The sequence below is a fragment of the Echiichthys vipera genome (genome assembly GCF_963691815.1).
Source record: "Echiichthys vipera genome assembly, chromosome: 9".
In the NCBI taxonomy this organism is placed as follows: domain Eukaryota; kingdom Metazoa; phylum Chordata; class Actinopteri; order Perciformes; family Trachinidae; genus Echiichthys; species Echiichthys vipera.
Window position 1 is genome coordinate 6,309,912 of NC_139834.1, and position 14,966 is coordinate 6,324,877.

Below are 14,966 nucleotides of genomic sequence, written 5' to 3' on the forward strand. Positions count from 1 at the left end.
CTGACAATGAGAAATACTGAGAAGTTTTGCATCGGTATCCAAAGCCTGGGGCGGCTTATGTAATATGTCATAAGACTGTACTTTTATGAAGCCTCCTTAACTTTTCTGTTTAGTCCTGAACTGAAAACATCTAGACTTCAGTGGAAGAGGGATGCTTTAGGTATAGAGGTGGGTCCAGTACTGTGGAGGGCCCTGTGTAGCCATGCCGTTACATGTACGCTAAAATCAAAATATAGCTTGGTTCAGACTTTTTACATTAGACATATCTCAACCCTTCCAAGCTGTTTCTCAGTTGCAGCCTCTTTGTTTTAAACGTGGTCGAGTCGAGGGCACTTGGCAGTGGAGGAAACCACAAGGCCTTTGGACAGGGAATATGTTGTGCTTCATCCACAGACCAGTTACTTTCCCAATGGCTCCTGTGATATGCCTTTTGGGTAAGCTCTCAAATTCTAATCTAACATACAGTCATTCCATCAAGCTTACACAAATCCTACTGGCTGTTGCCAAAAAATGTATGAAATGAAACGGAAAATCTGAATTCCCATTGCCTGCTGCAACCCTCTGGAAATGGTAACATACTGAGGAATAGCATTATCGAACGATCTTTACATTTTGAGTTAAAAAAGTGGCAAACAAGAAGAAAACACAAGATTTATTAATCATCGTCATCACAACACTGACATCAAATCAACTCTCCCTTTTTGTTCTGTGCAATCAATACCATTAAATAAAAACATGTTAATAAATTAAAAACAAACAGGTTATTTACAAGCAACCAAATCATTTTAGCATCAAGTATGTTTTGCGATGTCTATTACAACATAAAAATATAATAATCAGCTGTGCAAAACCAAAAATTCTGTGCAAACAGCTTAGTGAATTCAGCTGGGATCATTTAAGAAAGTTGAACACATTAGAGACGTGATTACTTATGGCACTCTGGACACGGTTTGCCACGTTTAGATTTAACCTGTGAGAAATGTTTAACTAAATTGAAATCATTCTTTAAATTTGAAATAAGTGATCGGTAAAGTCATGTTATTCTGCTAGATGCTGATTATTTACAGGATCTCCACCATCACACCGCCAGTGAAATGAAATATGAGGAGTGTGGTATCACATCTGTTTCTTCTCTCAATGTGTGCAGTAGTAATACTTGTTGACAAGATTCACATGTTGTATTTAACTGAAGAGAGATATGATCCATATTTTTTCACAGCTCAACTGTGGAGGTTAGTAGAGGTGAGAGGAGAAGGGGGGGGGGCTGGGTTATACAGCATTAAAGGGGGGCAGTTGGACGCCGCTCACAGGGGTATTTTTCAGTTATGGCTTTAGGTCACTGTTACAGTGAGTCATCATGCAATGCTGAAGCGTGGCCGGTGCTGGCCTGCCGAGCGGCCACATGAGAGGCTGCACACATTCCCCTGTCGGGAGCCTCGGCGGAAGGTTTTCGGCTGCAAATAACCAACACTCCTTTGCGGCTTCGCGCTCCAAAAACAAATCAGGGTCCGTACAAAGGGACAAAGACAGATTTAACATCAGACACCACAGGTCATGCTAAAATAAACAACCACACCACCTCCGCCGTGTCGGGCTGCAGCATCGCGGTGACGCATAAACAAATACACAAACTTGCAGACGTGTGTTTTATGCAAAGTCTAGCCAGTAAACTTGTTTTTTTTTAACCATATAATTCTCAAACTCGCTGTTTAAGGAGAGTGTGAATCAAGTCCTGAGTGGGAATGCTACGTCCATTTCAGTGTCTAACAATAAAAACAGTTTGACTATTTCAGATGGACAGGAAATGAGAGAAATTAAGTTCCCAGCCCAAATGACACATTTACAGAACAGAGTGAGACATCCAGCACCTTCTAGTTACTTTCCAGGATATGATTTTTGACGTTATTAAACAAACTGGATATGCATGATTTTCTGAACCAATTCTGTGCCTTAATAGCAGCATGTTTTCACATCACATATTTACATGTCTGTTCAGGACACTTTCATGTTCAGAATTCTGCTGGCAATTTCGGTTAAACTAACTCAGCCTCCAATTCACTGCAGGTGTTCTCCACATGGAGAAATCATCAGTTAGTCTTTGCATCAAACACGTGTAGCAAGGAACACTGCTTTTTAACTCTCAGTAACCACCTGTCCTTGACAACATTGTCCGTCTCAAATATTTCCAAGCGGAACTTCTCAGGACAAATTAAATACGATGAATCCACGTTTGATTCTCTGGTCGAAGCGCAGGCTCTGCTGGATGAAGACAGGGACGCCTTTTGGTTCTCCTCACAGTAAATCCTCTCCATCTTTAGGTGGTCAGCTTGGAGTAGTTGGGCGGGGAGAAGCGTCTGCGTAGGTACTTGAGGATGTAAAGGGGCAGACAGCTCACCAGAGTGATGACAGTCACCTTCCACAGGAACGATACCGTGGTGATGAAGTACACGTCTGGCATGGATGAAGAGGCAAAGATCAGGATGGAGGATACCGACGGACATTTCTTACATTTCTCTGCGGGAATTTTTGTATGTTTGACAGTCAACAGTTTTATCATGTATCGCTGTGGGTGAGCCCTCAAACTAAACTGAGACAACTGTCCCCCAGTCAGTTTTGGGGATAAACATGCTGGGCAGTGGTCTCCAATCTGCTCCTGGAGACCTACATCTTTTTGATTTCTTCCTACCCCAACACACCTGATTCTAATGATCTTAGATGAGCTTGTCATGGGTTTGATAATCATTAGACTCTGGTGTTTTAAAGCAAAGAGATCCCTAAAACATGCAGAGCAGTAGCTCTCCAGGAGCAGGGCAGCAGAGAAAAATGTTGTTTTGTAAAAGCCCAAATTTGGTATTACATTCTAAGGACAGTTTAATCTCATGTTTTATCTGGCCTGTGTATTGGTTTTAAATTAAATGATTTAGAAAATAAACCTATTCCAAAAATAACTACTAACATAAAAATAGAATCAATCACTTGAGTCAAATTATGTAAATCTCAGAGATGACTCTGCCGTAAACAGCTCAATATAAACAAAAAATATTAATTCATTAAACCGTCTGTGGCATATAAATGGAAAACACAGCCCTATCAGTGGACTTCTTAATGCTGTTCAACCGCATATCTTTGGGTTTTGGAGTGACAAAAGACATCTTGGACTGTGATGGACATTTTTCACTATTTCCTGATAAACTGATTAATAAAGTAATCGTTGGTTGCAGCCCTGGTAAAGTCACATTACATTTCTCTCAGAAGTTCTTGACAAAATCTTTTCTTGGAACCGTATCAATCCTTGAATGCAGGAGACTGCAAATGAAACATATACAGTTTTCAAACTAATTTCATTGTAAAATGTCCACTGAACTGTGTAAACTGCACATGCCACAGAAGAATAGCCTTTAAAATCTATTTCAGTCTGACTTCAAGAGGGAGGGAAAGTGTCCAGAAAGGGTTCACTTGACCACATGCCAGTCATGATCCTCAGTGGTCCAGATTGGAGTCTGAAAATGGAACTCCACACCCCACATAAAGATGGAAATAAAGGCTTGGAAAACTCTCGTTTAGGGTACTGCATATGTCACGAGTCTTAATATGGCTCAACTATAATTGGATTTTTATTTTTTTCTCCTACAGCTGGCAACATGTCGGCTCTAATAGAGTAATATAAACGCCAACAATCTGCTATCAAAGTTGTTTCAGTCTTCCTATGCTTATGAATTTCTATCCCACACTCGAGTATTATTCTTGTTGCCAGTGTTTCCTTCCATTCGCACCTTGATACTGAGATAAACACATGAACCTTGGCGGTCCACAGGAAACTAACATGACTGTTGGCATTTCCCCTTTGATACTACGGCATGCCTGAGCTTCATCCACATTAGGACACTTTGTCAATGCACTCACCTTTAACCTTCCTCGTATCCAGCATACTAACGTTAATTGTACACCAGAGATTTAATATGAATAAGCACGTCCACCTTTCTGCTGAATGCTGACGCACTATTCCAAGGTCGGCAAAAGCACAATAACATTAATCCAGACGGCGTTGGTTTTCTCGTCTGCATAGCTACAGCCTCAGAGTCACCTTCTGCGTGGGCGAAACATGATGCTTATGTACGTGTTACTGACCTATGAACTCGTGCAGGAAGACGAGCGAGGCGATGTAGCAGGACAAGCTCAGGAGCTCGCCCACTATCATGCACCAGTGCCACGTCTGAATCGTCAGGGCCACCATCAGCAGCTCAGTCAGGATGAGAGAGGTGAAGGAAATGGCGACGATATGGACGAACTCCGATTCAAAGAGCAGCAGCGCCCCGTACATGATGATGCTCCCTGCAAGAGTTAAAAGAGGACACAAACTGAGGATATTTTAAAGATGTAATCCAGGAACAATGGGCCTCATGCATGAAGCGATATATACAAACACATTTTCTCTTATTTTTGTTTGGATCCACGGGTTTTGTTTATTTTGTTAGTGCCCATTGGTTTCTGGCTTTCACCAGTGTTTTCATTTTTTGCTCCTCTCTTGAGTAAGAGAAAATTTTCCATTCCAGAGTGGTCAAGAGCACTCTGACCAAGGAAAAAACATCTTGTTTTTAATGTTGTTTGTCCAACGTGAGGAAACGTTTATGCTCATCACTTTACCTCATAAACTTACTTAGTTTTATACAAACTGTTTACACCGTTTTATATTACTATATTTATATTCTACTGAATCTATATTTAGCCATATAATTCAACTGTACGATTGTCTAATTTTTTACTTTTGTGATTTTCTTTTATACATATTTAAAGTTGTAATCCATAAGAAATGAGATACGTTGTTTTCAGCAGCCTCTTTGGCGGTGAGATGTAACTGCAGGTGAGCCTTTGGGACTTCATCTCCAAGAGTTCTTTTGGAAACCGAACAGTCTCAACTGCATGACGTTAGCTCTCACCTGCATCGATGCGGCACACTGAGGAGGTCCAAAGATAGAAGGGGAACTACATACAGAAGAAAGTGTCTAACTGTGCAACGCATTTGAATTTAGCGCGGGAAGTCACCACAGACACTATTTCTTGGCAAAGCAGCGAGTACAAGATCTTTTATAAGTGGGTCAATCCTCAATTGTTTTAACTTACTCTTTGATAGATAAGAACTTACCAGACAATTAACTAGATGAAAATCTTACGGATTATAACATTCCCGCTGAAGTTCTTCTTACAGCCTTGTTTTGGTGAAACCTCCGCAGTTCTTTGTCATGTGTCAGAGTGTTTGCACATGGCACAGCACCTGCCTTTATATAGTGTTTAGGTGTTACCATATGCTAATAGAAAATTACGATCAAGTGTGATTCATCATTCAGCAGAGATTTGAATGATTAAACGTTTGGTGCATCTGGAGTCCACTAGCTGCATTAGGGTCCAAAAGAAAAGAATGGAGTGAGCAAAGAGTGATTAAAGAGGTCTGATGTCTTGACAACCAAGTGATCTGAACGGCTGTTTGAATTCATAACTGACTCTTTGTATGCACAGTTAACTGATGCCTCTGTAGCCTATTATACACAGATTTCACAAAACACCGGCCCTGCTTTTTTAAACTGAAACAAATAACACTGATTAGTTAATGCAAACTCGTCCTCACCTTGATAGATACTTATTAGGACCCATATTAGAAATGTCTTGAAAGACAGAGGTCGGCCCTGTGGAAAGAAAACACAACGCATCATCATATTTGCCATTTTCCACATATGTTTGTGTATATCATATTTGCCTGCACTATGGCAATCATCCATTAAATACCTTCAAAAGATCTTTGTATAATTCTGGGTACAACATGGCAACCTCTGACTTCACATCTTTGTCCAACACCAGGGAGAAGACAGGGAACATGGTGTAGATAGTGGAGTAGCTGAAACAGACAAATGCATGTGTCACTCAGTGTGAAGAGTATTCTCCAGATAAAATGGCACACAGGCTACAAGTTCCAAACATTTCATTGTTAGATTCGGCAGTGAAATGCATCAGTCCAGTCAAGACATTCAGATTTTCCCACATCTCACATTTCAACAGCGCTACAACACAGAGGAGATGCCAGGGAGAACAAGGCGGCCAAATGCTCTTTTGATAAGTCATAACCGTACAGTTTGGATCTTACCCAATAATCAGGAAGCCTTGGTAGAGTGGGACTGAAGCAAAGTAGAAAACAGATGAGAAGACAGCCTGGGGAAACAGAAAAAGAATAAAGTCTTCACTCTTCTTTTCATATCAGTACTCATGGGGCAGGGTATCGAACTTTGATACTTTAAGCACCGACCGAATTGCCTCCATGAAAAATGCCTTCTCATTCAATACTACATTTAATTATCTAAGGAATGAATCTCATCAGCTTCAGCGAGCCAATAAGCATGCAGCATACTTCTACCATGATCTAATAATATTGGTGATTTGTGGTCTTTAGGTACGTAATGTCATAGAGACAGGCAGGAACACTGGAGAGGGGACTCACGTGTGTGTTGTTGGATGTTAAAAGGTTTGACTACGGTGTGTGTTGCAGAGGTGTAAAGCTGCTAAAAAAAAAACAAACATTTGTACTGTAATATTGTAATTTATTTTTGTTATAATGGATTTTATAAAATTGGAATTGCAAAAAGTATTGATCAGCAAAAACATTTAGGGGCATCACTTTCCAAACACTACAAGTCAGTTTAGATCAGAGAAATAGGACAAAATGAAAGCTACAGCATGGACTTGGCAACACAAATCACAGGGTAACCACACACAAATCAATGAGCTAAACCCTGCACATGAAATGCAACACCTCAATAGTCGTCACTCTACCGCAGCGCTACTGCTGGAGAAAATCAAACTTCACTGACTAATTCAAGCATGCGTCTGTGAACGTGTGTATGTCACCATTATTGACTTGTCAACTAGTCAGCCTACCATCCAGGCGGCCCCAAACCAGACAGCTGCGGCTGTGGTTGGCGTTAATGTAAGGCATGTGGAGAACGGCCTCCTGAAAAACCCCAAAGTCCATGATGCAGTGAGTCACGGCTGTCCCTCTATAGCAGGGGCTGAGGTTGGACTGGGACATGGGAACTGGACTTGGGGATGGTGTTTTGTGAGTGTGTGTGTGTGCGTGCGTGCGTGCGTGCGTGTGTGTGTGTGTGTGTGTGTGTGGAAGCCGGCTCAGAAGGGCACCACGGGCTGTCCCTCTGAGTCATCGTGCACCCCACCCTTCCATGACCACCCCTGAAACTTCTCCCTACCCCAATCATTTCCTTCCTCACATGTAGATTTTAGACTTTGTAGATAAATATGACCAAACTTTAAGATAGCATACATTCTTTTTCAGACATCTGATAGTATTTAATGACTGATGAATTCTAACCTTAAAAACACAAAATGACACTTAATCACTTGCTCAGTCTTCAGTACACACGACTGTATGACTTTTTATAGTGCACAGATTACTTAATCAATATATTTGCAAGTATTTCATTTTATTTTAACATTATTACCTCGGTGAGCAGCATGTTGCATGTCAAATATATTGCGGTGATGGAAAGGAAAAAACAAAAAAATATATATTGGCAATTTCTTTCCTTTTGATTAATATTGAAATGTTACAATGTATAGATTGTCTGATTGATATGTAAAACATACCATTAAAATGCCTTTTTTATTATAAAGCATTATTTATTATGAGGGGCTGTATGCTATAAATACTATTAAAGTATCAAAAGGCTAAATCCATAGAGAAATGCACACAGTCCGTATTCAGAAACTGTGTCTTTAAACGAGCCGTCAGGACTTCTGTTTAGTTGTGATGTCACATTTATACTATATACTGTAGTTTGTGTAGATAGTGCTGCTACAGTGCTGTTACAGTCATTCCCCAGCTGCAATGATGGTGCAGAGAAGTCGAGAGTGCAGATGGCACATGGGAGAAGTCGGTCTTCAGGGCTTTCTGTCAGAAACCTCTTTGGTTTAAGCAACAAAACTACTTTAACTTTAGGAAAATATAGTGGTTTGGGTTTAAATAAACAGGAAAACCCTGAAGGTCAACTTCTCCCATGTGCGCAAAGATGTGGAAGACCTGGAAACACTGACCAATCAGAGCACACTGGCCTTTTTAGAAATCAGAAAAAGAAAACTGATGCAGTGAAATCTTAATTATTGCTTTTGCCTTGAATGAACGGAGGATTTACTGTAAAGTCACACTCATCTATATGCATAGTATCTATGTGTATGGAAAAGACTTTTTTTGGTCATGGCTATTTTTATAATCTTTTGGAAATTAACATTGTAGACATACCTTGATGGTTACTAATTATTATTTGATTATTCAATGATATTTTAATTTTAAAACGCCAAATGAGTATATGTCATGGATGAACCTTTAAATTGTCAATATCAATTGATATTTTCTTTATGTGTGCTGTGTACACTTTTGAAGTCAAAACCAGGAGTAAAGCATTTGGTGGTCAGAATTGTGCAATTTGATACACTGTAGAGAAAACTGAGACAAAGCAACTTGAAAATACTTGTAATTTAAAAGGTGTAATTCCAACATGAGTTGAATGAATGCTGAATGACGAACACACACCTAAATGTCACCACGTTTAAGCTGTATTCTACCTGCATGGTGCTGATGCACAGGCTCCTGTGGATGACAAACTGGCTGAGGGCTGCAGACCTTTTGTAGCTGTTCCGACCGTGGACCATGAGGAGACGGCCCAAATGTTTGAACTGAGTCACAGAGAAGTCGGCGGCCAGCGAGGCCTGCTTTCCTTCCTGTCAAATACACAACAGAGAGGGCAGTGAGGACAAGCTACCAGAAGTCTGTGCCGACCTGTGAAGCAGGCTTTTAGGCGCTTATTATGATCGTACAGTGACAGATATATAGCTTGGTTACTAGGAAACACAAAAATCCGATGTTGGACAAATACTCTCTGACATGAAAATACTTTGAATATGTCATGTTAAATGTATTATATTCTGCAGAATATTTTCTCATTCGTTTGTTCTGTAAAATGCCAGAATATAGTAAAATATGTCCACACAATCACACATTTGCCTAAGCCCCAGTTGATATATTCAAATTGCTTGTGATGTCCAACAAACAGTCAAAAACCAAAATGAAATCAATTCAATTTACCGTCATAGAAGAAAAAAAAGAATCTGAAAACATTCACATTTGAGAACCAGCCAAGAAGTAGTTATGCACATCACTTCTGGTAAAAACCACAAATTGGCGGTTATTTTCAACAGACAGATTTCTTCTCAACTAAATAAGTGAATTTCCTAAATTTCCATGTCTGAGCAAACCAGCCATCTTGACAGAGAGAACTATAAGAAGCACAAGAGGCTGATGAGAGACTCTTACTTTTACTTAAGCTCAAAAGCATCCTGTCATCTTTGTTTCCTCTACTCAGACAATGGATCCTCATAAAGAGGAATCATCTGTGTGCATGTCTATCTGCATGTCTCTGAACGTGAGAGAGATCTTGACAGGAAAGACAAAGTGAAAATCTGTGAGAGCGGGCACGGCAATGTGAGGCGATGAGATGGACAGAGTCTTACTTTTCCCTCCACTCCCACGCCACAGTCGGCTTCCTGGATCATGCTGACATCGTTTCCTCCATCCCCTAAGAGAAAACAAAAGCCATGGAGGTGTCAGGATTCACATCAGTGAATCACCAATATAAACTGTTAGTGAGATTATTGTGTGCGTGTGCGTGTGCGTGTGTGTGTGTGTATTTCCCACTCAGATTTTACAGAATTTCCCCTCTGGAGATTTATAAAGGTTTATTGTATCTTCACGAGACACTCCCTTAATTTGGCCTGATAAAAGGTCATGGGCCTATTAAATAAACTTCATATCTTACCTCAGTTTAGGATGACATTTAGGATGTTTGGTATTACGTATAATGTGTTTCCTAACACAGGGTTTCTACACCTTAAGTTCAATTAAATTCAAGGATCTAACTTGCCATAATTCGAGACACGTACCAAGGGTTAATTACTGTTATAACACTGAGAAAATATTGAAATTGAAATATTATTGAATATATTAATAAAAATGTAACGTTGTACTCCATAAGAATTGAGATATGTTGAATGTCCTCCATCTCGTCACGTCCATGGTCACTATGTGTGTTGACTATTTATTTAGATTTATTTTTTTTGCTCTTCAGTAAACTTTATTGAAACACATTCACCTCTTTACTTTCAGCCCGTCCCCTATATGTTCCCCTCTTAAATCCATGCACACACATGTTCCTATTTCACTTCTGCCCTGACAGACCATCTGCTGTCAGCAGCGTCACTAACATGGCGGCTTATTTACATCTAGCAGGGGAATGTCACCACAGACACTCAGACCGTTATACTCGGCAAAAAGGCAACAACTGCTTTCATTAGTGAGTCATATGATAAATCATCACTGTTTTAACTCACTCTTTGATAGATAGGAACTTAAAAGACAATTAAATAGATGAAAATCTTACAACTTTAATTCCAAAGACACAATACAATTGCATCTAAAATAATTGATTGATGTTCCATTATATGAATTATCACCCAACACTAGGTGTCATTATCATCAAGTGATACATAGTATTTTTTAGCATTAATGCACATTTAAATCAGCTCTGCTTGATTATGGCATTGTATCGGGGTTTGTGACTGTAAGAGATAGAGGTGTTCTGAGGAGGATGTGGAGAAAGAAAAGAAGTTGATAAATGTTAAAAACCCACAGTAAAAAGAAACAACTAAAAACTTTACAACTGAAACCCCTCCCCTTAAAAATCTGTTGGACAGTTTCACTCACCGACAGCGCAGGTGAGTTTTCCTGTGCGCTCTTGCAGCAGTCGGACTATCTGCGCCTTCTGAGTGGGGGTACACCGGCAGCAAACCACAGCGGGACACTGACAAGCAAGCTCCATGAACTCATACTCATAGTATTTCAGACAAACCTGCAAGAAACCCACCAGAACAGACGAGTGAGCAACTTAGGCCACCGCATATAACTGATCTCAGCTGGGGATCTTAAACGCCTCAACTTAACTTACAGTTGAACTTCTACTGGTTTTTAGAACGTGACTCTAACCACAGATACCACCAGAGATGCTTCTGTGGCAGTGATATTATCATGCATCACACAGAAAACAAGTCAGGACAGATAAGTCAGTGGGAGGAGGGTTATACACGCACAGATGCACTCAAAAGAGTTTACCTCAAGCGAGTCCCCCGATATCACCAGCGCGCAGTCGTGTTTTCTCCTGAAAGCGTTGAGCTCCAGGTGGGCTTCCCCTCGTGTTGTCACCTATGGCAATGACAACCACATTTATAAAGCATGCACAAAACACATTCGCACTAAAAACATTATCAAGGATGACAATCTGTCAGCCTTTGCATTCTGATGGTTATCAGACCGGTAGCTTCTAAGAATGGTAGCTCATTTCCCTCCAGCTGCAATGATGGCAAACATTAGAGCAACCAAATACCTGCCAGATATCCAACTAAATAACTGATAGGGCTGCATGATATGACTGAAAAAAACAGTACAATATTAGTATTTTTCCCATCACATCAAGTGGGGATGCATCGATCATGATTCATTTTCATTTTTTTAACATCAGACTGTGTTTAAAGCATGTGCATTAGGGCTGGGTTAAAACATTTTCTTTTTTTTTTTAAATTTTATTTTACAACTCAAATAGATAAAGATTCATACAGTCCTGAGATCGATCGACATACCTGTCTCTAAGAGGCTGTAGGGGGCTATGTTTTACAGCTAGATTGAAGATATTATGCATATTTAGACCCAAGTCATCCATTCTTGTCATGTCTTGTCGGAAAGGGATATAAATAACGCTCCTAAGTTAGACTGAATCTTGGTGACAAAAACACTGGCATGGTCATTTTCAGGATGTATGGCTTTAGGTACCGTCTCTGCACCACACCCTCTGCACTAAAGAAAGCACTTTTTTCTGGCCACACACTCACTGACTGTAGAGTCTGTGGAGCAGTTTATTGTGTAGATTGCTCTAAGTGTGTTCATGTTAAATTAAAAGTACAATAACGCTAAAACTGCTCTGGGGTCAATTCTTAATATAAGCATTAAGATTTTTAATAATGCACCAAGTTTTGACAATTTACAGCATGTTACATCAGTGGTGACACCCAGCCCTAATGTGACTGTAGCATCTGGCCGTTAACTAAGTCAGTGAATCCTTATTAATCAATGAAAAGTAGGCAAATTCACAAATAAAATGATAGAATTATTGTACTATAAAAGGAACTGTGGTCCGTTTTTTATGCATTACGTCAGAGCAAATATATCACGTGTAACACAATGAGACTTTCTGTTAGTGTGCATTATGTATTGATAATCATATGATCAGGATACAAATCTAACTGAAGTTTAATAAGATGATAACATTGAATTATGGCTCTACTAACTAAGCAATGCACCCACAAATAAAATACTAAATATTTATATCGAGCAATTCTATTAATATTGGGTTTATGAATTTATCTGTCCTCAACTTCGACAGATACTCACTCACTCACTCAATGAGCGACAGTATAATAATACCCGGCTGTAATGATATAAAATGTGTCTTCATAGGGGAAGTAATGAATGTTGAAATACATTAATAAACAACTAGATTATAATCTGTTATAAACCCTTTACTATGTTTATACAGTGCTTTCAAATGTTTAATAGGGAGGGATGAAGTAATACAATCTAAATTAGAATGGGGAAATATACTGTATAATAAAACCAAGGGTTCCTAACTATTGTGTCAGGTTCAAATATAGACTTAAAAATGTCCCAGAAATGCAGCACTGACAGGGCACGGTGTTAATCTGTCAACAAGAGTAATGCTGTGGTATGAATATCCTTCAGCCACTGACTATTCATACGTCAATCCAGATCAGGCCATTGGTGTCCACCAGGAAACTAATCCAGATGTATGTGTTGCAGGCCCAGTCAGCACTCCCCCGTCCACTGGGACAGAGGTTTTAAAGCCGTGCCAACCATTGTTATTCTCTTCCAGTAACCGCAGTTGTACGCAAGTTGTAACCTTCCTATATGGCAGGCGCTCCTTCTGCTCTGGCGCGGTTCCAGAGGGGAAGGCAGAAGGGGACTATCAAAGTGGCGAAAGAGCCCGAAACCTGCAAAACAAATTAGGAAGTGAGCCCTCTGCATGTTCCCTCTGGGAGTGGTTCAGCTGGTTTCTCCTCTCTGTTTGAGCGAAGGCCTGTTTGTTCTCATTGACAGCGGCTTGGATGCATTCACTGGTGGGAGGTGATTTATTCAGCTGTGGATGCTGGCTGGGGCTGCATGCGCAGTTGCGTGGGGCTGCGACCACTAGCTAATGGGCCTTGGTCACAAAGAGGATGGATGCCCATGGGTCGAGGGAGTCAGGAAACTGTCAGTGCTGCACTGAACTGGGATGAACCCTTGTGCTACTAAAATCTACTATTAGCCAGTTCATGTCCATATGAGAGGAAGAGGGGTCTATGTCCCGCACTTACGGGTCTGAAGATATGGATGTCCTGGTTGCGGGTGATCAGATGGGCATTCTTCGCGGTGCATGTGGCTGTTTCAAGCTTATCTCCTGTCAGCATCCAAACCTGCACAAAATCCAGAATAACATGTAGCACAAGATCATTTTTTGAAATTCCTAAGGGGCACTGATGTTTGAAAAGAAATTTGAATCGAATGTGTGACTACATGAAACAAAAGGTTTTAACATTTTAAATCGGTTAATCAAAAGCTAAGACTCACTAATCACAGACTTCAAACAACCCGTAATGGCTCGGTCTGTCTGGGAGCTAAAGTTTGTGACCATATCCTACAGTCAAACATGGTTTACTTTATTGTAGTGCTTTAAACAGAAGACAAACTCCAGGCATCCCAGATTGGTATCACAGCATCCAAATTCTGTCTCAAACTGACTCTTAACCCTTGTGCATCACAGGACTTGGCTGTGTTAATGCATATGGCATTTATACTGGCGAGGGTCTGACTCCTATCTTTTCCAAATTTTGTTTTTGTTAAGTTCAATATCAGCTCCTATTATAAATCTATAATAAACTGTGTATCCAAAACACAGATACTCAAAATTGATTGACTCAAAGCATCAAAAATCAACGTTGTTGCTAATTATTGACATACATTGACTGTGGGAAAAAATCCTAATATTAAGTTTACAAAAAATAATTAAATGTTTGTGTTTTTCACAAGAAACACAGCAGCGGCATTATGTAAACAAACTGATTCTGAAAATGAACGCATATTTTGAAGTTATGATCAGGAATAATGTTGGTTAAAAGATAGTGAAAATGGAAATTAATATTAATATACCGTATAACTGAAAAGCCGTTTCTTGCTTATAGAAGGTTGCCTCCACTTCTATTCGGTGGCTATTGATTTAATTTGAACTGCTCCCAGAGTTGAAAAAAGGGACATTTAAAAAAAATCATCAGTAACAAGTCTTCTGTGGAACAATGCTCCTGTTACTTCATAGAACACACAGTCAAAGTTTCTAAGGGAGCTATTCTACAGAAGAAAAGGATTGGCAGCATGTTCTGTGGTTTATCAAGAGTTACATGAACTCTTTTTCAGTTAGAATACAGCTTTTTAATTTTCTTTATTTTATTTTATTACACACTGTGAGCAGCTGAAATTAAATTCCATTGACTGAACTGCAGGAACAATCTCTGACGCAAATATTCCAAAACATAAGCAAATAACACTAAACCAATCTCCACTGCTAGATACCTCTGGAGCCAAGTGAGAAAATGTGTTTTTACATATTTCCGGTGAACAGACTCTTAAAATCAAGAACAAAGTGGACTATCAGCCCAACTTTCACCACAGTGACTGTGAGCACAAAACCAAATGCTCATTAACATATAAATGTGGTGAAATATATGGAGTGAGCCAACCAAAACCACTTAAAAAT

The 14,966-nt window shown here is 39.8% G+C and overlaps 1 protein-coding gene across 1 annotated transcript in view; it reads right to left on the reverse strand.

Moving 5' to 3' along the window:
• Positions 1-706: 706 nt before the first annotated feature.
• The window catches only part of atp9a (ATPase phospholipid transporting 9A), a 37,600-nt gene continuing 23,340 nt past the window's right edge, over positions 707-14,966 (reverse strand). Inside the window, exons 19-28 of the mRNA XM_083919632.1 lie at positions 13,534-13,632; positions 11,222-11,311; positions 10,817-10,961; positions 9,568-9,632; positions 8,623-8,778; positions 6,137-6,201; positions 5,782-5,890; positions 5,624-5,681; positions 4,129-4,332; positions 707-2,451 (exon numbers count right to left, since the gene is read on the reverse strand). Coding sequence (XP_083775758.1) covers positions 2,315-2,451; positions 4,129-4,332; positions 5,624-5,681; positions 5,782-5,890; positions 6,137-6,201; positions 8,623-8,778; positions 9,568-9,632; positions 10,817-10,961; positions 11,222-11,311; positions 13,534-13,632 — 1,128 coding nt within the window. The 3' untranslated portion in view covers positions 707-2,314. The remainder of the gene's footprint in view (positions 2,452-4,128; positions 4,333-5,623; positions 5,682-5,781; positions 5,891-6,136; positions 6,202-8,622; positions 8,779-9,567; positions 9,633-10,816; positions 10,962-11,221; positions 11,312-13,533; positions 13,633-14,966) is intronic.